General features: G+C 37.5%; 1 protein-coding gene across 10 annotated transcripts in view; it reads left to right on the forward strand.

Annotated features, from left to right (window-relative positions):
- The window catches only part of TTC3 (tetratricopeptide repeat domain 3), a 130,154-nt gene that overhangs the window by 66,099 nt on the left and 39,755 nt on the right, over positions 1-24,300 (forward strand). For 9 of the 10 annotated variants that reach the window (XM_058731974.1, XM_058731972.1, XM_058731968.1 and 6 more), the window contains 13 exons: positions 237-357; positions 2,758-2,880; positions 3,649-3,750; positions 5,315-5,407; positions 6,041-6,105; positions 7,129-7,265; positions 9,096-9,422; positions 11,757-12,008; positions 14,816-14,862; positions 16,246-16,302; positions 16,840-16,913; positions 18,455-18,619; positions 23,160-24,228. In XM_058731974.1, the coding sequence (XP_058587957.1) occupies positions 237-357; positions 2,758-2,880; positions 3,649-3,750; positions 5,315-5,407; positions 6,041-6,105; positions 7,129-7,265; positions 9,096-9,422; positions 11,757-12,008; positions 14,816-14,862; positions 16,246-16,302; positions 16,840-16,913; positions 18,455-18,619; positions 23,160-24,228 (2,632 nt within the window). The remainder of the gene's footprint in view (positions 1-236; positions 358-2,757; positions 2,881-3,648; positions 3,751-5,314; positions 5,408-6,040; positions 6,106-7,128; positions 7,266-9,095; positions 9,423-11,756; positions 12,009-14,815; positions 14,863-16,245; positions 16,303-16,839; positions 16,914-18,454; positions 18,620-23,159; positions 24,229-24,300) is intronic. The other variant, XM_058731970.1, reaches the window with a different exon arrangement.

Here is a 24,300-nt window from a genome sequence, read left to right on the forward strand (position 1 = left end):
TTTATTTTAATTCCAGTTAGTTAACCTATAGTATTATATTAGTTTCAGGTGTACAATAATAGTGATTCAACATGCCTGTGTTTTTTAAAGAAAATATAGGTTGTATTGAATATTTCTCTACAGTGATTTATCAGATGTATTCTTAGTAAACTTGAAATCTCTGTGACTTTTATTGTGGGGAATGAAAATTCTTATCACAGCTTTAATATCTTCTTTCTTCATAATTCTGACTTTAGATTTCTAGAAGCTCTTAATCATTTTGAGAAAGCAAGAACCTTGATTTGTCGCCTTCCTGGAGTGTTAACTTGGCCCACAAGTAATGTGATTATTGAAGAGACTCAGCCAGGGAAAATAAAGGTAACCATTGATTTTTGCCGAGAACTTCTAACTAACTCTAAAGAGCTTCTAACTGCAAAAACTAATTTGCACTGACTGACCCAGGTATCAGGAGACAAAAAGGTAGGGACACCCTGTCCTCAGCATCCCCACATGTATTTCCCCTTTAAAGACTAGTGAGAATCACTAACATCTGTTAACTGTTTCGTATGTGCCGGTCACACAACTTGCATTTATCATACCTTTAATCTGTACAGCAACCCTGCAAGATGAGTACTAGGAATATTCTTATTTTACTGTAGATTAAGTTAGGGAGGTTAAATGATGATCTCCAGGTTAAACAGCTAGGAAATGGTGGAGCTGGGACTTGAATCTCGGCATTCTGACTTGAGAGTATGCATTATTATTTTTTTTTAAGTTACTTATTTTGAGAGAGACAGAGACCATGTGAGTGGGGGAGGGGCAGAGTGAGAGGAAGAGAGATATAGTCCCAAATAGGCTCTGGGCTGTGTGGGGCTGGAACCCACAAAGCCATGAGATCATGACCTGAGCTGAAACCAAGAATCAGATGCTTAACCAGCTGAGCCACCCAGGTGCCCTGAGATCATGCGTTATTAGGGAGTATGACTCACTGGTTATACTTAGAGAAAGGTATGGCATCATGGTTTCATCGTGGTGACTATAGTTGTTAAGATGGTACTTGAGGACTTAGAAAATAAATTTAGTCTCCTATCCAGAGGCATGGAATGCTTTGCTACTTCTGAAAAGACTAAGTTACATGTGGATTGACTAGAATAGGCCTTTACTTGTGGAGAACTTGGTGTGTGTACAGAACTTGGCTTTTGGCTGAAGCTTTTAAAAGCACAGGGGTCAACTCTTACAACTCAATAATAAAAAGACAGTCCAATTAAAAGTAGCCATTATACTGGAATTTAAAAAAATAATAAAAAGTAGCCAAAGGATCTGAATACCTCTATCTGCCAAACATTTCTACAGGTAGCCAGTAAGCATGTGAGACATGTTCAACACCATTAGCAATCTGGGAAATGCAAATTAAAACCATAGTGAGATAGTACTTCACACACTAGGATGGCTGTATTCAAGAAGGAAGACAAGTGTTTATAAGATGTGGAGAAATCAGAACCCCCATACGTTGCTGGGAGACACGTAAAATGCTCTGGCAGCTTCTCAGTAGGTTGAAGATAGAGTAACCACATGACCCAGTAGTTTCACTTCTGGGGATATACAGAGAAAGGAAATCATATATTCTCACAAAAATGTGTACATAAATGTTTATTAGCAATATTATTCATAATAGTGAGAACGTGGAAATAGCTCGTGTCCATCAACTGATGAATAATAGTTAAACCAAACCATTCATAAACCATTCATAAAATTGTATAGTGGTCCTCCCATAAAATTGAGTATTATTTGACCATAAGGAGTAATGAAGTACTGATAAGTACTACCGCATGGATGAACCTTGAAAACATGCTAAGTAAAGGAAGCCAGACACAAAAGATTGCATATTTTAGGATTCTATTCATCTAAAATTTCCAGAATAGGCAAATCTATATTTAGAGACAGCAAGTAGATCAGTAGTTCCAGGGGCTGGGGGAGTAGGGGGAAATGGAGAGGGATGGGGTTTTTGGTTGGGTGATAAATCCATTCTAACTTTAGACTGAGGCAGTGGTTGTGCAACCCTGTGGACATACTGAAAGCCACTGAGCCATATACATTTTAAACGTGTGGATTGTATGCTATGTGAATTATATCTCAACGAAACTGTTGAAAAAAAAAATCATCGAATGTTCTCTTTGTAGTAAATTGGGATGGAGACAGAGGAGCTATTGATAACAGAAAGCCAACACTGGAAGCATGGCCCAGGTCTCTTGGGGGCGTCAGTGGCAGTGGGGTAATTCTCCAGGGAATGCACAAGAGGCTTGAGGGTGATAGGATCCCAGGTGATGTGCCTCTGGCAAGGAGGAGCAGGGGAGATTCCTCAGGGTTACTCTGCCTCCTCTGACCCCCTCTGAATGCCTAAAGGACACTTGAAGAGCTAACCTTGTAAAACGAGCCTTGATGATAATAACACAGGATAAGATTTTGATTCTGACATTGAAATTCTGAAACTTTTGTTCAGTCTTTTTTTTTTTTTTTTTTCTGACTCTATCTCTGGGTATGTCTCAGCCTCCTTCTGAAAGGAGAAACTTTAAAAGTTATATGTAGTTTATTCTTTGCTAAAAAACATTTAGTCATTCCTATGCTGAAAATGTTTTGATGGCAAGAGGTTATTGAAATCATAAGGACTGAGAAATTAGTGTTGTTATAATATATTGTGTTGTTATAATAAAAAATATATATAATATAATATAATATATAGTGTTGTTATAATATTATTTTTGTTTATTTTTGTTTTAGATGCTGTTAGAGAAGTTTATTGAAGAATGCAGGTTCCCTCCAGTGCCAGATGCCATTTGTTGCTATCAGAAGTGCCGTGGATATTCTAAAATCCAGATATATATAACTGATCCAGACTTTAAGGTACATAATGAACATACGGTAGGACAGTAACTTGCAGAATTATGCCTTAAAATGGATTCAAAACAGATTCTGTAATTGGAGGTACCTAAGTTCTCTGGCTTGCCAGTAGTTTTATGTCTTGTCTCTTGTCTTTACCCCATCCCCTGGACTTCTTCGGTCTATATCATCTCACATAGGGACCCAGAGCCAGTCACTAAAGAAACTCTGAGGGCAGGGAGTGACCTGAGAAGGCAGGCTAGCTAAGTCTATTTCAGCTTTCTAGCCACTGTTTATGTTCTTTAGGAACACTGGAAAGAAAAGGACGTTGTTACCTCTGATTTGTTGCAATTCTAATTTCTTACAAAATTTGAGCCTAAGAATCTAAGGGCCATTGTGACCACTGAATTCACTCCTAGAGACCTAAATCTGAAACCAGATCTTAAGGTTACTTGGCCTTACTTTATTCAAGACAGTAGCTGCCCACTGTTCCTGGTTAGTAGATCAGGTGAATACTGTTTATACAATATTTGGTATTATAAAGAATAATGCAGCTATATGCTATGGAAATGAATATGTCAGTCAAGTTCTCTGTCTCTAGCACTAGGCATTTTGGGGTATAAAAAGATTGTACTTCCCTAGGAGAGAATGTGATGTCTAGTTATGTTTGCCAGGTGAATGCAGACAGCTCTCTCTTTTATCTTAATATGTGTGTTGTGATTGTGAGGGAGAGTGTGTGTGTGTGTGTAGACATCTTTAAAATGTATATTAAAAATTGTTTTAAACCCATAGGGTTTTATACGAATCAGCTGCTGCCAGTACTGTAAAATAGAATTTCACATGAACTGTTGGAAGAAATTGAAAACAACAACTTTTAATGATAAAATTGACAAGGTAAGTTCACAAAATAGCTTGGAACTTTTAGTATGTCTATTGTATGTTGATTTTTTTCCCCTGAGAATATTCAGAAAAAGCTTTAAGTGAATATAAATTCCTTTCTGTGTTGTTGTTTTTTTAAATTTCTTAAAATATTTATTTTTGAGAGAGAGAGCATGCGTGCGTGCGAGGGGGAGAGGGACAGAGATAAAGAGAGACAGAATCCGAAGCAGGCTCGGGGCTCTGAGCTGTGAGCATAGAGCCCATTGCAGGGCTTGAACTCAAGAGCCGTGAGATCATGACCTGAGCCGAAGTCGGGCACCTAACTGACTGAGCCATCCAGGCAACCCCTTTCTGTGCATTCTAAACATAACTAAAAGTTTTAAATTATTATTTGAATGATAAGTAGAAAATCAGTTTTTGTTGTTACTTTATACTGGTATAAAGGCAATAACCATAGAGACCTTTAATAAACTGTTTAACCAGTTTTTACATTGGGAATGTTATGGTTAAAAATAAAAATTTAAATGTCTAATGTTAACATTCTGATGTAGAATTGGGGTTTCAGATTTTTTATTTTCTACCAAAATGTAATGAGATAATTTGTACTAAGCAATCAACTTAAATTTGGTACTCCCACTTCTTTTTGTGTTTTTTCTTAATTAGCAAGGTTATAATGTTAATTACCATTAGCTAGGTGTACTTTGAAAGAAGGCACAGTTTTGTAATCTAATTTGCATTCATAGAATTTGTTTCTGATTCGTATAAACTATTGACTTAAAAAAAAAAACATTTTCTACACTGCTTAGCCTCATGTAATCCCCTGTTCTTGTTGGGGAAAAGAGTAAGGTGCTTGTGCGGTGTCTTCTTAGCAAGAGGAATTATTCAAGTTTGGTAGAAATACATGCTCACATTTTATGCAGTTTCACATAGTTAAGTAACGATACAATGATATGAACAAATAACTGTTGGCGTTGAATCACTTTTGCTGTGTCTTACATTAATTGAGTTTCTCTAGTTACACAATGCTCCCTTAGTGGTCTTAACCATGCCTGTGGGTTGAAATACACTCTGTCAATTAGTCCTCTTTCACTAGGATGGATTAAAGTAATACACAATGCAAATATCTCGTAATTTACAATAAGAAGAGTTCATTTCTTGCTGACATTGATTGTCCTAAAGTTGTGCAAACTGTTGCCAGGGTTGGGCTGTAGCATCTCCAGTCTACGTAGCTGTATTGTTTCTGAGATGAGGTTGAAGAGTGACTGGAACGTGTTCTTGTGGCAGAGGGTGAAGAGGAATAGCTAGTCCATTTGGTGTTTCTTAAAGCTTTCTCGTGGACGTAGTGTACGTTATGTCAGCTCATCTTGCATTGACCAAAGCAAGTCATGTGGTCAGCCCTACAGCTGGAAGTATATTCCTTCTATAAGGGAGGCTCCGAAAGTTGGAAGACAATGGGCAGGGGCTTTCAGTGCCTCCCTAAAGGAAGTTTCTGATGTATCTTGACTATTTCTGATGATTAAAATGGTATGCATCTATAGATTTATGCAGAGATACAGCACTTGTTTTTTTAATCGAATAGGATTTTCTGCAAGGAATTTGTCTTACCCCTGACTGTGAAGGAATCATTTCTAAGATTATCATTTTCAGCAGTGGTGGTCAAGTTAAATGTGAAGTAAGTATCTAATAAAGGGAAAATATTACCAAATTGTTAATCAAAACATTTCCACCTTTTAAAATATGATTTAAGTTTGTAGAAGTTGTACAGTCTTGTGTTTTCCAGGAAAAAAAAGTTATTTAATTTAAGAAAATATAGGAAATTTTAGGATGTGAGAATATACCTTTGCAATGAAGGATTCTCACGTTCTTTAATTTCCTAAAAGAGGAGACTTTTGACATTTCAGTTTTACAGTTTGAACTCTTTGATAATCTTGTTTCCTTAATCCTCGGTAAACTTTTGGGTATTAACGAGGGTGGGGTTCTTAGGGAGGGGGAAGAGTTTGGAAGGATTACCTTTCACTTCACAATATGGAGGGTTATGGGTTGTTCTAATGGTATTTGTAGTTTATTTGATCTGCTCACTCTTAATTTTTTTTAAGCTTCCTAAGGTGTGTCTACTCTTTTGTTCCTCTTTTCAGTAAATTGTTTTGCTAAAATTTTCTGGGCTTTTGTCTGGGTCAGAGCATCACCACTGTTCTCTATCAAATTGAACATTGCGGGTGCTTCTGAAATGCTTGTTGCTTGTGGTTTTGTGCTTTATGTCATGGGAGTATGAGACAAATTTTGGATGTCTTTGTTTTATTTAAAGTTTGAACACAAGGTCATAAAAGAAAAGGTTCCTCCAAGACCTATTCTGAAACAGAAATGTTCTAGGTAAGATTTTTAACAATCAATTGGTAGTTTAATGATGTCTATTAGAATGTAATTCTGTTAAATGCAGATTTCTGAATTACGCTGTGTTTTAAATTGGCTGTGTACACACACCCAAGTAAGTGGTGTTTAAATGAATTTTGTGGATATTTAAAACTTGAAAAGAGAACTAGCCTAGAATGGTTAAATATCAAAAGCTTGAGTAAGAAACATTATTTGAATTTTAAGTAAAATTATGACATTTGATGCTGTGAAATGACGTTTGATTAGTAGATTTGGCATTTAGATAAAAATTATACACTTAGCTCTCAGTTGTTTAAACTTTAATTCCAAAAGCATTTTTCTTTTTTTATCTCTCTTCAGCAAATATTTTTGAACCAATGACTATTTCTCACCCGAAAAAACTCAATATACTGTCAGAATTATTCACTTCTCTATATATATGTTGTTTAGATCAAATAATTCCAATGCTTTTTCTTTTTCTTTTTGGTCCTGCTTCTTGTTTTCCATTCTAAGGAGTGATTTTTTTCATCGTTTGTGACCAAGAAAAAGCAAAAGTAAAGATGAACAGAAATATTTGTTGAAGAGAATTCTTTGTAAACCATATCAACCAAATTCCAATGTTGTGGGCTAATATTAGGATGTGAAAATAATATTTTACTGTGGAATCTTTCTTTGAAATGAATGTACATATGCATTCTCTTACCGAGTAATTTTTACTATTTCTGTTTACCCTAAGCAGTAACTTATATACATGGCAATAACATTTGTATAACCTATACATGCCAGCCTTAATTATAAATCACTCAGTCATTGAATTCTTGTTTTCGTGACACAAGTACCCTAATTTTAACTGAACATGTGTCAACAGTTTTTGGTATTGAACAGAAGATGCAGGCCAAGTTCTAAATTCAAAGGGCAAATTCTAACTTACTGCTTGGAGAATGGTTTCTGTAATAGGCAAAGGAAATAGTTAATTGAGTTTATAACAAAGGTGGATTACCACTAACTGTAAATGCTTATCAGCCTAGAGAAGCTAAGACTGAAAGAAGACAAAAAATTGAAGAGAAAGCTCCAAAAAAAAGAAGCAAAAAAATTAGCACAAGAAAGGATGGAAGAGGACTTAAGGGAAAGTAATCTGCCCAAAACTGAAGAGCAGAAAGGTATGCTGAAGTCCAAGGCATGATGAGAATAATATATTCTTGCTTAATATGTCCGTCTTACTGGGCATTGTGTTGCTACCGAATTGAAATTAAGAGTTCAGTTAGTATGTTAATACCGTCACTTTCTTGTGTTGCTCTAGATGGGGAGAAGTTGGTGTAAAGAGCACTGAATTTGGAAGCAGTACATAGGGATTCAAAATCCTAGTACGCAGGGATAGCGGTACACTAACATGGGGCAGAATCTGTGTCCATGTCCTCATCTCCAAAGTGACGGTGGAAATAATAGCTGACATGCATATTCTGTGTTTAGCAATGCTCTGAACCCCACTGTGCAGATATATGTGAATGTTGAATGTGAATTAGCTGAATGTGGAATTAGTTGAATGTGAAATAATGTTGAGTTCAAATAAAGAAACCGTTCATAAAAGATCGATAGAGATAACCTAACCCAGCCTTCTGTTTTACGTTCATCTTGTCATTATTCCCTGATGTACATGGGAATGTCTCAGTTGTTATACTGTTCCTGTGAGTATATTTACTTTCAGACTTTTTTCTTTTTAAACACTTTTTTTTTAAGTTGATTTATTTATTTTTGAGAGAGACAGAGACAATGCGAGTGGGGGTGGGACAGAGAGGGAGGGAGACAAGAAGAATCCCAAGCAGGCTCTGTGCTGTCAGCGCAGAACCCAATGTGGGACTTGAGCTCATAAAACTGTGAGATTATGACCAGAGCCGAAACCAAGAGTCTGAAGCTTAACCAACTGAGCCACCCAGGCACCAAGTTTTTTTTCTTAATTAAGGTTTTTTTTTTTAATTGAGGAATAGATAATGTAACATTGTATTAGGTGTACATTGTATTAGGTGTATTTAGGTGTACAACAGGATGTATATATGGCATATTTGTATATATTGCAAAATGATCACCATAGACCTATTAACTTCCATCACCATACATAGTTACAGACATTTTTTTCTCATGACTAGAACTTTCAAGATCCACTCTTCTAGTAGCTACTTTCAAATGTGCAATCCAGTCTTATTAACTGTAATCACCATGCTGTACATTACATCCCAGGACTACTTTCAGTTTTCAGCTGAAGGAAGTTAATCTTTCTTGTTTTCTACTGTGATGGCTGTTCCCAAAATGAAATATTTCCTCTTGTTTTTATGTTTTATTTAGTATTCCATTAATGTTTCACCAATCAAAATTATCTTTTCTACTGTAAAAGTCTTTGGTGAATGTGTTTTAATTTTGCATGCTTCAAGGGGCTAAATGGCCCTCTGTAAGGGAGATGCCTGGGTTGGGAACATGAACTTCTGAGAAATTTTCTGAGAAATTTTCCAGCTTGGAATCAACAGCTCCATGGGATCCTGTGATTTAGGATCCAATAATAAGATGAAAAACCTAATAGTAACTACCAAATATTAATTGAATTCAACTGAATAAATGATCCCTTCAACTCCAGAAAACACTCTTTGCATTCTTAGTGATTAAACATAGTTATTGAATGTAAATGTTGATGAGGCTGGGTTAGGATTGTTGAGGAAAGTAACCCTATTTTGGAGGAACTGAGTTTTTCGATGTTACATGAGTGGTACAGAGTGAAGGAGTACTTAACTTCTGATGTGTTTGGTTTAATGTGACTGTGTTTTCAAACATATTGCTAAGCAATTATTTTCCAAATTTCTTGAGTTTATTTAAAACATTAAGAATCCCTCTGAACCGTACTTTACGTTATTATGTAATGTTATATTATTTCTTTCTCAGTTTATGTCTTTGCAAATTGGCCCCGTTGCTTACTTTAACTGACCACTTTTCTTTATCCTTAGAAACTGTAGACAGTGTTCAGAGTTGCCAGTTCCTTGATGACAGAATTCTGCAGTGCATAAAGCAGTATGCCGACAAGATAAAATCTGGTATTCTGAACACTTCCAAGCTTCTCAAAGAATTGCTTTCTTGGAAGGTTTTAAGCACAGAAGACTACACAACCTGTTTTTCTAGCAGAAATTTTCTAAATGAAGCGGTGGACTATGTCATTCGTCACTTGATTCAAGAGAAGAATAGAGTAAAGACCAGGATATTTCTGCATGTTTTGAGCGAGCTTAAAGAAGTGGAGCCCAAATTAGCTGCCTGGATCCAGAAACTGAACAGCTTTGGTAATGCCACTGAACTCGAGGGCTGCTGTTTATTAGTAGGAAGGCTGGATATATCTGCCTCTGAACCCTCTTTTTTTCTGTCATCATATATGATTTTTTTAAATGTAGGACCACAAATTTGTCTGGTTAAAAGTACTGTTTCCTCCCAATTCACAATTTAGGTTATTTTATAGATAGATTACGGTTATAGATAAGTTACCTTTTCAAAAGGTGTAAACACAAGAAAGTTCAGTCACTTAGAAAATCCAGTCCTATATTTTGCTACTATTTGTAAATGTGTAAACTACGTGAATAGTAGGCACAGTCATGGGTAAATAGCACCCCCACCCCCACCCCCAGGCAGCTGTCCGAGTGCCCTCTGGGACCGTGCAGTTCTGTAGACAGATTCCTTAGAAAACTTAGAGGAAAGAATGGATGGAACTAATTGCTTAGGATCACAGAGGGCAATCCGTATCTAAAGATCATGAGAAAAATTCTCTGAGGTTGAATCATAGGATTATAAAACTCTGCTACTACTGTTCCTGATTTTCCTAATTTGGTTGAGGAAGACCCTCTCCTCCCCCCAAGCAGCCCAAGGCCATGCGGGGACCTCAGAAAGCAGCTGCAGATAGAGTTGTTGTCTAACACTAGATTGAGAGTTTTCTGGGTACCTACCAGGGCACTGTTTACCTTGGTGACCGTGATGGCAACTGGCCTCAAATGGTAGATGACTCTGTTGGCAGCAGTTGGATACAAGGCCAGTAGGAGCCATAGCAGGGCAGTCCAAAGAGTGAGCCTGCCAGGCCTCTGCAAGTCACACGGATCTGCTGGAGTTTTTAGGGACAGGGAGCTGTTAGAATTCTAGAGTTTGGGGAGTGTATTGATAAATTTCTGTCAGTGGAAACAAAGTAGGATAGAAGCAAGCTCAACATAGTTGATAGCTAAGTGTTGCTACTTTGAGCATAGGTCTGCATGGGTTTCTGGTCCCAGAAAATCACTCTTAAGTGATCAGGTTGTCATTAGCATCTACTAACAATCAAATAATAAATTACAATGTTATTCTCACTTTAATCTGCTTTGGAAGATAGGCTCAGGAGAAGTAGGCTTTCTGGTTATGTTTACCTGGGCAAGAGTGCCTGCCATTGTTGCTTTGGGTAAACTAGAACATTTGAGCCTTATAGTTCACTGATGGAAATGTTAATGTGGCCTTTTGATATAATTCACATTTATTCTGTAGATTAAAGTATCATTTTAATAAGTATATATGCATAGTATTTAAAATTGTTTCTATTTAAATTACTTCAGGCATGTTAATTAAAGTAAGGCTGTACTATAATCCTGATGTAAAACTCATATATATTTAAGGCAAGTAATTTCCAATTCTTGGAATTTTACTTCTCAACAAAAGTCTATACTGTGGAGTCACATCATGTGCATATTTAACATGAGAGGTCAGGTCACATGCAGGGTGTGGGAAGAGGTTAACATTTTAATACTAGAAGCCATCTCTTGCCTTCCCTTCAGTGAGCACATTTTTCATGCATCATGACCACTGCAAGGTAACTATTTCATCTGGAAGAAACCGCCATCCAAGGTAATTTTGACTCAGCAGTCTGCTTCATTTGCTGACTGATAAACCATGGCCAACACGAGGTGATCATGCTGTATCAGAGGCAAGTGGGAAGACAGAACAGAGCCAACCTTTGCCTTTTGGTGGCTGTTGGTAGGGTCAGGGCTCACCGCCCCTCCCTCAGTAGCAGTACGAGTTTGCAGCTACTTCTTTCTCTGATTGGGTAGCAAGTGGAGTAACAGTGGGAATAGTGACTATCCTGATTTTGGAGGAGGGTAAGGAGCCATTGATGGAGGGATTGGGTGGGGGTGGTTACCCATGTCCTGTTTTAAAGGCATTTGGGAAGCTTTTGCATATTACTGATTTTTTGTTCCTGTGAAAGATATGTAGAAAAGCACTGTAAAATCTTGCTAGCTTGCACTAATTAGGATGAACATCATTTTGAATTAGTGAAAAAGTTGTTATATTTTTAAAGGAATTTAATACCTGCTTTCATTGCCTAAGTCTAGTAAAAATAACTTTATAAACTTTTAATATACGAGCTATTTTGTGAGAAGCTTTTGGTCCATCTTATTCAACTAATAGAGAAGAATGATTGTCATTAGCCTATCAGTGTTAAGTCATATTCTAAAATGCAAAATAGCTTGAACAAGTTTATGTTCAAATATGTATTTTTCACTGAAAATGTAAGCAAATTATAATTGAACTGCTTTCAGTAAGACTGAGTGTGATTTTACTGTAAATGATTTTCCCTTTTTCTGATTTGGGTTTTGTTTTTATTACAGGTTTAGATGCCACGGGACCTTTTTTTTCTCGTTATGGAGCATCTCTTAAGGAGCTTGATTTTAGCATCATGACTTTTCTCTGGAATGAGAAATATGGTCATAAACTAGCCTCTATAGAAGGAAAGCAACTGGATTATTTCTGTGAGCCAACATCATTGAAGGAAGCACGATGTTTAATATGGCTGCTAGAAGAACACAGAGACAAGTTCCCAGCGTTGCATAATGCTTTAGATGAATTCTTTGATATAATGGGTATGTAGACTGAGTTTTAATTTATGTTATATCTAAGGAGGAAAAATATCTCCGAAGGACCTAGCTTATTTAATACTTAAAAAAATAGTGAGAATTATGGTACAGCCAGCTTATGTGGGCAAATTAGTGATTAAGAATAATGATTTTTTTTTTTTTTGTCATAGAATCTTTTTACTCTGTTGAGCCAAGTGTTATAGAGATACTCAGATGGGTATATTATACTGACTACGTACCATACTGTTCTCATTTTAGGTACTTTAACAGTATCAGGGCAAAGGTTGCATATTAAGTGGACAGAATTTATTAGTAAATGGTTTGATGTTTAACATTCAAGAAAATATTGCCCTGCAGAGGAGGTGATGTTTGCAGAATCTATAAATAGCACATCTGTTGTAGTGGGAAGAACTTAGAATTGGGAGTTAGGAAAAGTAGGTTATGGCCCAGCTTCTTCTCTAATTCAGTTCATTAAAAACTTTGTTTTTACTACTTCTTCAAGGCCCCTGCCTGAGCTGGGTGTTAACCAGGAACTCAGAAATGTTTATACTAGTCCCTGCCCTCAAGACCTTATGTTGTCGAAAAGGGAGTAAGATGAATATACAAATAACTATAATATGGCCGTAAGCTCAATAAGAGAGGATCAGAAAGAGTGCTGGGGGTTCAAATGGAGGATCAAGCCCTTGTGCTCTTCCTGGGGAGGGCGAACCCTTGGTGCAGCACTGGAGTCCAAGCTGTGAACGGGGAGGTAGTTGGACACCTCCCAAGTTGACACCTGGGATTAGAGACATGGGGTTGAGGAGGGAGTCAGGTCATCTGTTTGGGTAGTGGCATGGAGTCCAGTTTGGTAGAATAGGAGGACTAGTAGTTAATTCCTTAGTTTCCCTTGGATCTTAGTTTCTTCATCATTGAAGTGATAGGACTTAGAGCCATTCATCTGTGTGGTCCCATTTTGCTTCAAAATTCTAATATTCTTAGATTCTATATTAATTTTAACTTATCTTTGGTACTACATGTATGTCTTATGATAATCTCCCACCCCACCCCAATCCCTCAGCATTCCTTAGTATTTGCTTTACATGTTGTCAGCAGTTAGACCTAAAATTTCATGCTTTGTTTTAAAGAGCGCATTAAAAAGTCCAGCCTTGTACAGAAGTATCACACATTACAAATTTCATACGTATAAGGAACTGAAAAGCTTGCTTTTGTTCTGGGTCTTAGGAAGGAGCACATTCAAATAGAGATGGCTTATTTTTCCAGGACACAGCTTCATGGCTGGAGGTGACGTGCTTCTTGATAGCCTGAATTTATTGCCGTCAGTTTGCTGCTGCTGGTAGTAAAATACTGTCTGGGGACTGAGCTTACAAAACCCGATGCATGTTTGGATCACACAACAAAATAACTAAAAAGGACACAATTCTTTCTTTGTGTGCATTTTTTCTGATTCTTGTGTTCTGTACCCCAGATATGCTATGACTATTCCTCTGCTTTTAGTCATAGAGTCAGAAGCCACCAACCAAATGACTAGCCATCCCAACAGATTTTCTCTCCAAGAGCTGTGCTTCTCACCCTTACTCCAGACATTTTCAATTTTGTCTCTTTTCATTTAAAGGGATGATTATATTTCTTAAAACTTTTCAGAATCCACTGATCTTGTACATAAAAACATCCAATCCTATCACTAATTCAGAGTTTCAGCCTGTCTCCTGAACTCTGCATACTGTTTTACTGTTGGTAGTTCTTTGTAGACAACTAAAAGGTCCCTTAAGAGCAGTGTGCCTGAACCCACTTACTGTATCCCCAGAGACCTGTTTTTCCTAAATTTATCTCAGTAACATTGTTGTATATCTTGTATCTACGCAGGAAACCCTGAAAAAAGTCTTGATTCTTCCTTTTCCCTATTACCCCATATCTAGTCTGTCACCCGTTCCAGTAAGCTTTATCTTTGATCTCTCCTCTCCTGTCCATCTCCACTTCCCTAGGTCAGAACCTTAATAAGCGTTCCATGATTAGACCATGCTGGTAGCCTCCAAACTGGTGTCTGTTCTTTAGATCTTCCCACTACAGATCTTCCTCTTATATTGCCACTAGTGACTCTTCTGGAACATCTCTTTCATACAACTGTAGCAATTCTGTTAAACACTTGCTTAGTTTTGCCTACACATTAAATTCACATCATCTGTGTGATTTATCATCACTCTCCCCATGTGCCCTGTGTACATACACTCCACTTCTTGAAGGTGTACAAACCCTCCTCGTACTTTTCCTGCCTCATGTCTTTGCTCCTGCATTTGCTCCAGCTACGTCCTGCCCCTTTGCTTGTTTATTTCAAGTCTCATTTTGATATTGCATCCCTCTCTGAGCCCTCCCTGGCCTGTCATTGGGCCTTTATCCTTGAAAACTGTATTATTCCATCAGCTTTGTTTCCATTGTATTTATTGGGGCACTTGGCACTCTGGGTTGCCCGTATTTGCTTGCTTGTGTATTTGTACAACATAAGCTTAGAATACAAGCATATCTATGACAGGGATTATTCTCTGCATCTTTGTATTCACAGCACCTAGCATGGAGTTTGATATCTAGAAGGCACTCAAATTATGCTGAACTAGATTGACATTTTGTGATTCTTTGTAGTTGGTTCCCATTTAATTGGCCATTTGCTCTTGGTTTCTAAACTAAACTTGTGTCAAAGCAAAATAAGGAGCAAAATATAGTTGATGATAGTAGTGTCTGCAGTGATTTTCTTTAAGGCTTTAGTGTGCTGTCAGTGTAAAAATTTCATTTTCTCACAAATTATTGGTATTTTCCTACAGACAGCCGCTGTACTGTATTAAGGAAACAAGACAGTGGTGATGTGCCGGTAGGTTATTTGATTGCTTTCAACGTGTTAATTTGTGTTAGCCAAAGGAAGAGAGGAGTACCCAGGCCAGTGTTTATTTACATCACAGGTGGCATTCTAGAACCAAACATGGAGGATTTCTGGCTAACATATACTCATTTATAGAATGTTGATGCCAGTCTTCCTCTTGGAATTAGAGTGACAATCAGCAATCAGCAAATTCAAGAGGCTTAAATTAGACAATGTCCATAAAGTTTCGCAACTAATAATTGTTAGTCTCAGAAATAGGGAAGGAGTTGAGTCATCTCCTGCCTAAAAATGAAAAGTTATCTGTAATGATTAAAATTCTAATGTTTTGTTCTGTAAGGAAAACAAAGAGACTTTGTTTTGAATGGCTCTAAACTAAGTTAAGTTAAAATAATTCCAGAGTTGTTTTTCTTAGTAGGTTGTGGCAGTTTTCAAACAGAAAGATGCATATTTACTGATTTTTAGGATCAGGTCATCTGTACTTGAAACTTTTCTTAATCTGCCTGTGAAATACTGCCCAGCTAAGTATGGAAACACAACTAACACACCCAGTGGGAAGTTAAACGTCTTCTAAGTCCACTGTGCCTCAGAGTTGGCCAGGCGTAGAGTGTCCAGTTTACCTTAAGAAAAGGAATGTTGGGGCGCCTGGGTGGCTCAGTCGGTTAAGCGGCCGACTTCGGCTCAGGTCATGATCTCACGGTCCGTGAGTTCGAGCCCCGTGTCAGGCTCTGTGCTGACAGCTCAGAGCCTGGAGCCTGTTTCAGATTCTGTGTCTCCCTCTCTCTGACCCTCCCCCGTTCATGCTCTGTCTCTCTCTGTCTCAAAAATAAATAATAAAACATTAAAAAAGAAAAGAAAAGAAAAGGAATGTCATTGAAATGGTGGTAGCATATAATCGGAATTACTCTAAAAGACTGATTAATTACTTGAAATAACATACACCTTATTAAAATGTTGGACCAAGAGGTGGTTCAGTCGGTTAAGCATCCGACTCTTAATTTCATCCCAGGTTATGATCTCACAGTTCATGAGATCAAGCTCTGCATCGGGCTTTGGGCTGACAGTGCAGAGCCTGCTTGGGATTCTGTCTCTCCCTCTCTCTCTGCCCCTCCTTTGCATGTGCACACACACACACACTCTCTCTGAGAAATAAAACATTAAAAAATTTTTGGAAGCAATTTTAGTTATAACAGTCATTATTAGGCTTTCTCTTATTTTCTATTATAAATCATAACACTAGGGCTAACATATGAAGTGTTATTTTTGTTCAGCATTTTGTGTATATTCAATTTGTGGCTAAAACCAGTATATACTTTATACAGAGCTTCATCATGCTGTTATTTGAGTGTTCATTGTTTTTTTCCCCCATTTTTCCAGTTTAATTCTGCCAAGATAAAAAATAAAGGCAAGAAAAAGAAGCCAAAAGATTCAAAGGTATGGAGTATTTTGGTATTAATTCTTGTCTAAAATAGTTAATTGAATTTATAAATTAGAATTAACAAGTTCTTGGGGATATTTTGAAGTACTTTATAGAGAAAGACTTTTTTTAGGATTTAAAGATTTGCTTCAAGCCCATGAGCCATATAGGGCATTATTTATCTTCTGGGGGGTTCTTCATGGCTGTCATGTATGTGGGAGCTCAGGAGGGCAGGAGTTGAGACAGTGAACAGATAGATACTAGAGGAGGATTAGAGCAGCTCTTTGTAAGTTCTGCTAAAACTTGGCTTTTTATCTTTGACATTTGAGGTTTTTTTGAGCATTGGAAGCTACCTGAATGTTAAGTTGGGCCTATTTATGGGTGTTGAAACTTTATTACTATGTGTTCCTGTTCACAAGGAAATTTAGATGAGTCTTACATATTGGCAATTTGCATGCATATTTATATAAGCATTCATTTGTTTTAATGCTAATTTTTTTTCCATGGAATTTTAAGGTAGAAAATTGTTTTCATTTTTGTGTGTTTTAAACTAGCCTATGTTAGTGGGGTCTGGAACATCTTCAGTAACCCCAAATAATGAGACTATCACTTCAGGTGAAGACCACAAGTAAGTAAAATTGAAAATGTGTGCTTCAAATTTTAACTCAAGTGTATTAACTTAGCAAGTGGTATTAATTTAACATAATTTAAACTTGTGTTTTATTTCTCTAACTTCACTATCTAAATATGTGCATCTGTTATGACAGCCTAGTGTGATCCATCTTGGTTGATTTTATAATATGGCTTGTCAGCATTAAGAATTCCTGCAAACAACATTAAAATCATTGGGCTAATGACATTCATTAGATAAGTTTGGGAACTTACTATATGCAAGATACTATGGGAAAGATTTAGGAAATAGTCTTTAAAATGTTCAGTGAAGAGAATTTCCTACTGATAATTACTAGCATATTTGCTATAATAGAGAGGAAGGTGTTTTAGATGTTCAATCTTAGATGTGAATGATTTTCAGTGGCATCTAGTTGTTGAAACTGAGTTTTCAGAAAACAAGTAGACATAAGAAAAAGTAAAAGTAGTGAGTAGCAATGACCTTTTTGTCATATTCTTTCATGAACCAGAAACCCATTTTTTTTTCACATTTCTTTTTTTTTTTTTTAATTTTTTTTTTTTAATGTTTATTTATTTTTGAGACAGAGAGAGACAGAGCATGAATGGGGGAGGGTCAGAGAGAGAGGGAGACACAGAATCTGAAACAGGCTCCAGGCTCTGAGCCGTCAGCGCGGGGCTCGAACTCACAGACTGTGAGATCGTGACCCGAGCTGAAGTCAAGACGCTCAACCGACTGAGCCACCCAGGCGCCCCCACATTTCTTAAAGGAGTTGTCATAAGAGCTGCTTTTGCACATTTTCATGGATTCTTTAAATGGAGGAATTATTTTAAGTTCAAATAGTAATAGTCCATACTTAGACAGAACTTATGTACCAGGTACTGTTCTCAGGGCTTTACACATACAAATTCATTGAATATACTCTTCACCCTGGGAGATAAGTACTGTTATCATGTACATTTTACAGATAAGGGGATTCATGCACAGTGTAGTTGAGTGCCTAAGAACCTGAAGCTTGTACATGTGTGAGCCAGGATTAAACCTGGTAGTCTTGTTTTAGAACTCACAAACTGCTACATCTTTTTAGAATGCAAAATCGTACACTTTAGCAAAAGAATCTTTTTGTTAAGTGTTTTACTGGTTCCAGTCTCACTTTAGCTTAAATTTATAGCAGTTATAACAAAATCTTTTAACAAGTTACAATTAATATAACATTGATACTTTTAAAACCAGGAGTTTCAAAAAATTTGTTCTTGGGATCAAGAGTAAGTAGTTAGTTAAAAGTGCTTCCTTGGAGGTTTATAAATGTATACACACACACACACACACACACACACACACACACGGTTTATAAATGTCTACACACGCACACGCACACACACACACACACACACACGGGTAACTTTTCTGCATTTAATTATCTGGTAGTGTTTTTTTGCATTGTAAGGCTGAGTCGTATGTTACTATCTTTGTTTTAATTTAAATATTCTGGGTCATCTCAAAGTTTAGGACTCACAAAAAAAATTTCTTTTTTTAATCAGCAGACGCAATCCAAATTCTGCAGGCCCATTTGTGGTACCTGACCACCTTCGGCAAGATGTAGAAGAATTTGAAGCTATCTATGAACAGCACAGCAGTGAATATGTTGTCCGTAATAAGAAGCTGTGGGACATTAACCCAAAACAAAAATGTTCAACTCTGTATGAGTAAGTAGTTTAACATTCCTACTAGTATTATTTCATACTGAAGCTGCCAGTTAAAGATTGCAGGTTGTTTAATTTGTGTCCCTTCTGCTTATTAAAGGAATCATTTATTGGCTTACAAAGTGGGGAAGGAAAGTATTTTTATGGCTTTTGTCGTGTAGTGCACAAAGTTAACTGAGGGTTTTTAATTTTAAATTTAGAATCCTGGAGCACCTGCGTGGCTCTGTTGGTTGAGTGTCCCAACTCTTGGTTTCAGCTCAGGTCATGATCTCACCATTCTTGAGATAATTGGAGCCCCACATCGGGCTCTACACTGACAGCACAGAGTCTGTCTGAGATTCTCTCTCCCCCCACTCTCTCGCCCTCTCTCACTCCCTCTCTCTCCCCCTTTCTCTCCCTCCCACCCTCCCTCTTCTCAAAATAAATAAATAAACATTTAAAAAACAAAATAACCACAGTGGTCTGGCTGGACCCAGGCTCTGGTACTTGAGGGCAGCCAGGACCTTTTATAAGTAGATAGATAGATAGATAGATAGATAGATAGATAGATAGATAGATAGATAAGTAAAGTAAGTAAAATAAATAAATAAATTCAGAATACTACTAATAATTGGTTTTGTCAGTTTGAGCTGCTAATATAGATATTTTCTGTCTCTGAAACTGACCCTGGTATGTGCTGATAGGACTGTAAAAGTTTCCAGCCACATCTTTCATCATGAATTCCAGGGTATACAGTACTCCTCCCTTATCCTTGGTTTCGCTTTCTGAGGTTTCACTTACCTGTGGTCTTCTGCAGTCCGGAAGCAGATGATACTCCTTCTGACGTGGTGTCAGAAGGTCAGTAGTAGCCTAATGTTACGTCACAGTGCCTGTGTCACTCACCTCACTTCATCTCATCACAGAGGCATTTTATCTCCTATCATTGCAAGAATTGAGTGAGGATAGTGCAATAAAATTTTGAGAGAGAGACCACATTCACGTAACTTATATTACAGTATATTATTGTAACTGTTCTATTTTATTTTTAGTTATTGCTGTTAATTTCTTATTGCACCTAATTTATAACTTAAGCTTTATCATAGGTATATATGTGTAGGAAAAAATAGTATAGGGCTCAGTACTATCTGTGGTTTCAGGCATCCCGGGGTTGTGGAACATCTCTCTTGTGGATAAGGGGAGAGTTCTACATTTGACAAGGAGTCCTATTATTATTTGATGTCATTGTTCTTTTGCTGATGGACGCTGTTGTTTAGCATCTCCTAAGTCCAGTGACAAGTAATGTAGCTTGTCAAAGTGTTGCCCTTTTATTGGGTAATGAGGATACCAGGATCCCATTATTACTTCTGCTGAGGTGACAGGTGTTCTGCTGGAATGATAGTAAAGGTAACAGGACCTTGTATCTCTGTATTGTACGGGAGACTTGTCTTCCTGACATTGACATGATACAAGAGAAACAGACTTTTCTTTTTAAATAACTTTGGCTGTTACTTTGGGATTGAAATGTGAATATGAAATCAACGAGTCTGAGTAGGGTAGATGAAATAATGGAGTAAAGGGTTCAGGAAAATCTAGCAAGCAGTTACCATTTTGAGCTTGGTATTACTAAGTAGTGCATGCTACCTTCCTTAAGAAGAGAAATTGAGGGTTAAGATCTGCAATAGGAAATTAATTTAAGACCTGGTTATTCTCGCAGAAAACCTGTTACTCATCCATAGTTTAGTCCTTGCTTCTGTTTTCCCCAGTTGCTTCTTTCCTTTTCAGTCTGGTTATGCTCCCAGGCCCTTCTTTATGGTTTTTCTTTAAATTTTTTTTTAATGTTTATTCATTTTTTGACAGAGACAGAGCGTGAGTGGGGGAGGGGCAGAGAGAGAGAGGGAGACACAGAATCCAAAGCAGGCTCTAGGCTCCGAGCCGTCAGCACAGAGCCCGATGCGGGGCTCGAACTCACTGACCATGAGATCATGACCTGAGCCAAAGTCAGATACCCAACCGACTGAGCAACCCAGGCGCCCCTATGGTTTTTCTTTAGAGTTGAAATGCTGAGCATATTCATATTTCCAGAAAACACCTGGATGACCCCATGGAAACAGCTATAAAACTACACTAGTATTTCTTAAAATATGGTAGGCTTTGCTTCAAGCATCCGAAACTGAAGCTAAACTGTGTCACTGTCAGGACCTTGCTTCTTAAAGAATTTATTACTGTTACAAGTGGGAGGAAATTAAACAACTTTATGAGGAAGAAAATAGGCTGATGTATTTTGAGATAAAACTTTAAAGTCAAAAACTTACAGGAAGTTACACCTCAAAACAATTCTTTCTCTGAATTTTCAAAAGTAGACATGTGATGATGAGCTTAAGAACGATTTCTTTTAGGGGTGCCTGTCTGGCTCAGTCGGAGGAGCGTGTGGCTCTTGATCTCGAGGTCGTGAGTTCGATCCTCATGTTGGGTGCAGAGATTACTTAAATGAATAAATGAATAAAACTTAAAAAAAAAAAAAAAAGAATGATTTCTTTTAGTGGCCAGTGAGTAAAAGAAAGAAAAATGAAACTAAAATTTTGTGTATGACAAGAGTGTTAGAGTAGAAAAAAAAATATTATGCAAGGAATCCAGAATATTGGGATAACTGCTGTTAATTTTATCCTGACTCACATATTCCACTGTGAAGCTGGGGATTAGACTGATTGGTGTATAATTGACTTGACCCTCTTCTAGTTCTAACAATTTATGATTTTAGATAGTTGAAGGGAATTGTATTTCACTGGGTAGCGTTCTGCACTTAGCTTTTCCTACCACCTCTTTCGTGGTATTAATTAGTCAGCCACGATTTATTTAACCACTTAGGGTTAAGCACTGTGGAAGATTGCAGACAAAGTAGAAGACACAGTCCTTTCGCACAGCTTGCAAGTAGCAGGAGAGCTGCATCATTGGTCTGATCACACTGTGTTGTCAAGAGAATGACTTTGTGAGGGAAGAATCATGAGCTTCTACAAAACAGCGATTTGTCAAAGGACCACCGCCAGCATACCAGGGTGGGAATGCTTTCCCAAATGTTTTCTTCATCCTGTCCCTTGCCCCTGTGCCTTCAGTGGCCTGTAATGGCACTATGGAAGGCCAGCCATGACCACTTCAGACCCTGATGGTCCCTATCCGAGTGTGAAAATATATGTACGCGAGTAAACATGTACTTGCAGATATGAGATAACAGCATAAGAACTATTAATCTTTCTGGTATAGTTAGGTTTTTGTTTGTTTGTTTAAACTGCTGTCTCATGTAGTGTGCCGTTTTTACCTCTGGTTCTGAAGTGCAGGAACACTATCTATCCCTTTTAGAGTCTGAGACTTTGAACAGGAGCAAGGATGAGAGAGATGCATCTTGTTTAACTTGGCAGAAGTGGAGTCAGCCTCCTTGTTTCAGTTGTATCTAGCATCTTTCATTAGAGCTTTGGCCTCTTTCATGTCTGCCGAACAGCCATACCAGTACCACTGTTCTGTGCATCAATGGATGGTTGCTAACCCCTGTAAGACACTGGTTATAAAGAAGTCATATTTATGCTATTTTGGACCCAGTGTTTCCCTTACAGAGATGCTTTTTCAGGGCTAGAAAGATGTATAAATAGAGTTAAAGTTCATTTTTGTGTTGCGTTTCAAATAATAGCAACCATAAAAATTTTATTCACAATATGGTTTATAACACGCTTTCCCTTTGGGCTGGGGACCCTTGTTAAATTTTGTCCTGCCTCAATGTTTGAAAAATTCATTGCTACTTAGGCAGTGGAAAAAACGTGGAGGCTCTATTTCTTTGAAATTGCATAGTATGTGTCTTGGTTGCTAGTTTTGCCATTGTTATAGACTGGATACCAGATTCTAATGGAAGAGGAAGGCTCTTGGAGCCTGATACAAGAATGGGAAAAGAAAATAGCCCCTTAACTGGAGTGCACCCCAGTCTAGGACTGGATGTAGATTAAGGGATCACCCCATTATGTGTGTCTGATCCTCTGCTATATTGATGTATTTGATTTTTTGTTTTGTTTGTATCGGTTTATTGATCAGACATGATTAGTTTCAGTACTTCTGAATCATTGCATATTCCTAAACAGAAAAATGTTGAGTTTTACTGTAGGTAAATTCCAATAGGATTTTAATGAAATTTGATTTCTTCTCATTTGACATTCTTGTTACTGATACTCTTGTTATTCTTCTTGAATAAATTTTCTTTTCATTACTTTTAAAATAGATTGTATAATTATGTAATTGAAATTTATGAAATAACTTTTTAATCCCTTTTCGGTTTTTTTCCCAACAAATTTTTTAAGGATTATTCTCCACGGGTAAACAAAATTTTGCTTCTAGAGTCTCACTGATTGCATATAGCTTTTGTCAGATTTAATATGAGTTTAATATGTTTGTTGGGGAGGTGTTGAGATCAGTTGGAAGTGAAATAGTATTTTTCTTTGGGAGAATTTTGGGGGAAACACTTTTTTCAAAAGAACATGTTTAACTACTTCCTTGTAATAACATGTAAACATAAATTTTTTCCAAGTTATTTCTCTCAGTTGTTGGAAGAGCATGGTCCCTTGGACATGAATAATAAAATGTTCTCTGAAGAATATGAATTCTTCCCAGAAGAAACTCGGCAAATACTAGAAAAAGCCGGAGGTTTGAAATCTTTTCTCTTGGGATGTCCTCGTTTTGTTGTGATTGACAACTGTATTGCATTGAAGAAAGTTGCATTACGGCTTAAGAAAAAGAGAAAGAAGAAAAACATTAAGACAAAAGTGGAAGAAATTTCAAAAACAGGGGAGTATTTACGAGTTAAACTACCACTGAATCCAACTGCGAGGGAATTTAAACCAGATGTAAAGTCCAAACCAGCGTCTGAGTTATCTTCGGCACCAGCTTCTGAGGACGTGAAGCCCAAACCTATATCTGCTAATTCTTGCCAACCAACCTGTGAAGCTGTGAAGCCGAAACCAGTGTCTGATAATTCTTCTAGATCAGCTTCTGAGGATGAGAAGCCCAAGGAGGTCTCTTTTGATTCTCCCACATCAGTGTCTGAGGATGCCGGTCACAAGCAAGTATCCTGTAATTCTCCCAAACCAGCCTCTGAGGATGTGAAACCAACCTACTGGTCTCAACCCCATTTGGTCACAGGATACTGTACATACCTCCCCTTTCGGGGATTTGACATTACCCAGACACCACCAACATATATGAACGTGTTACCCAGTTTGCCCCAGTACACTAACATTTATACACCTCTAGCCAACGTTCCTTCTGAATATCAGCTGCAAAGATCAGTACCAGTGGCGCCATCGTTTGTAGCCAGTGACAGACCAGATGAAAGTGCTGCTGTATATTTTGAGGGTCCTCATTTGAATGCTGAGAATACTCCTCCTGGTAACGAGATTGCCCCTAAAACACAGATCCTTCAGGAATCTTTGGAAGTATCAGTAAAGACACAGTGCAGCATGAATGGTGACGGTACAGCCCTCAGTGGGTCTAACAGCCATGAAGGTCACTGTGGAAATTCTGCCAACAAGTGGGAAGTAAATCTAGAAAGTACCGACGAAGTAACAAATATTCCACATAGACAAATGGCTACTATACAGGTAAGACCTAAATAGAAAAAAGTAATCTCAATACTGAAGTTAAATTTTCCTTTTCATCTTTTTTTTGCCATT

The sequence above is a fragment of the Neofelis nebulosa genome, chromosome 5, assembly GCF_028018385.1.
Source record: "Neofelis nebulosa isolate mNeoNeb1 chromosome 5, mNeoNeb1.pri, whole genome shotgun sequence".
NCBI lineage: Eukaryota > Metazoa > Chordata > Mammalia > Carnivora > Felidae > Neofelis > Neofelis nebulosa.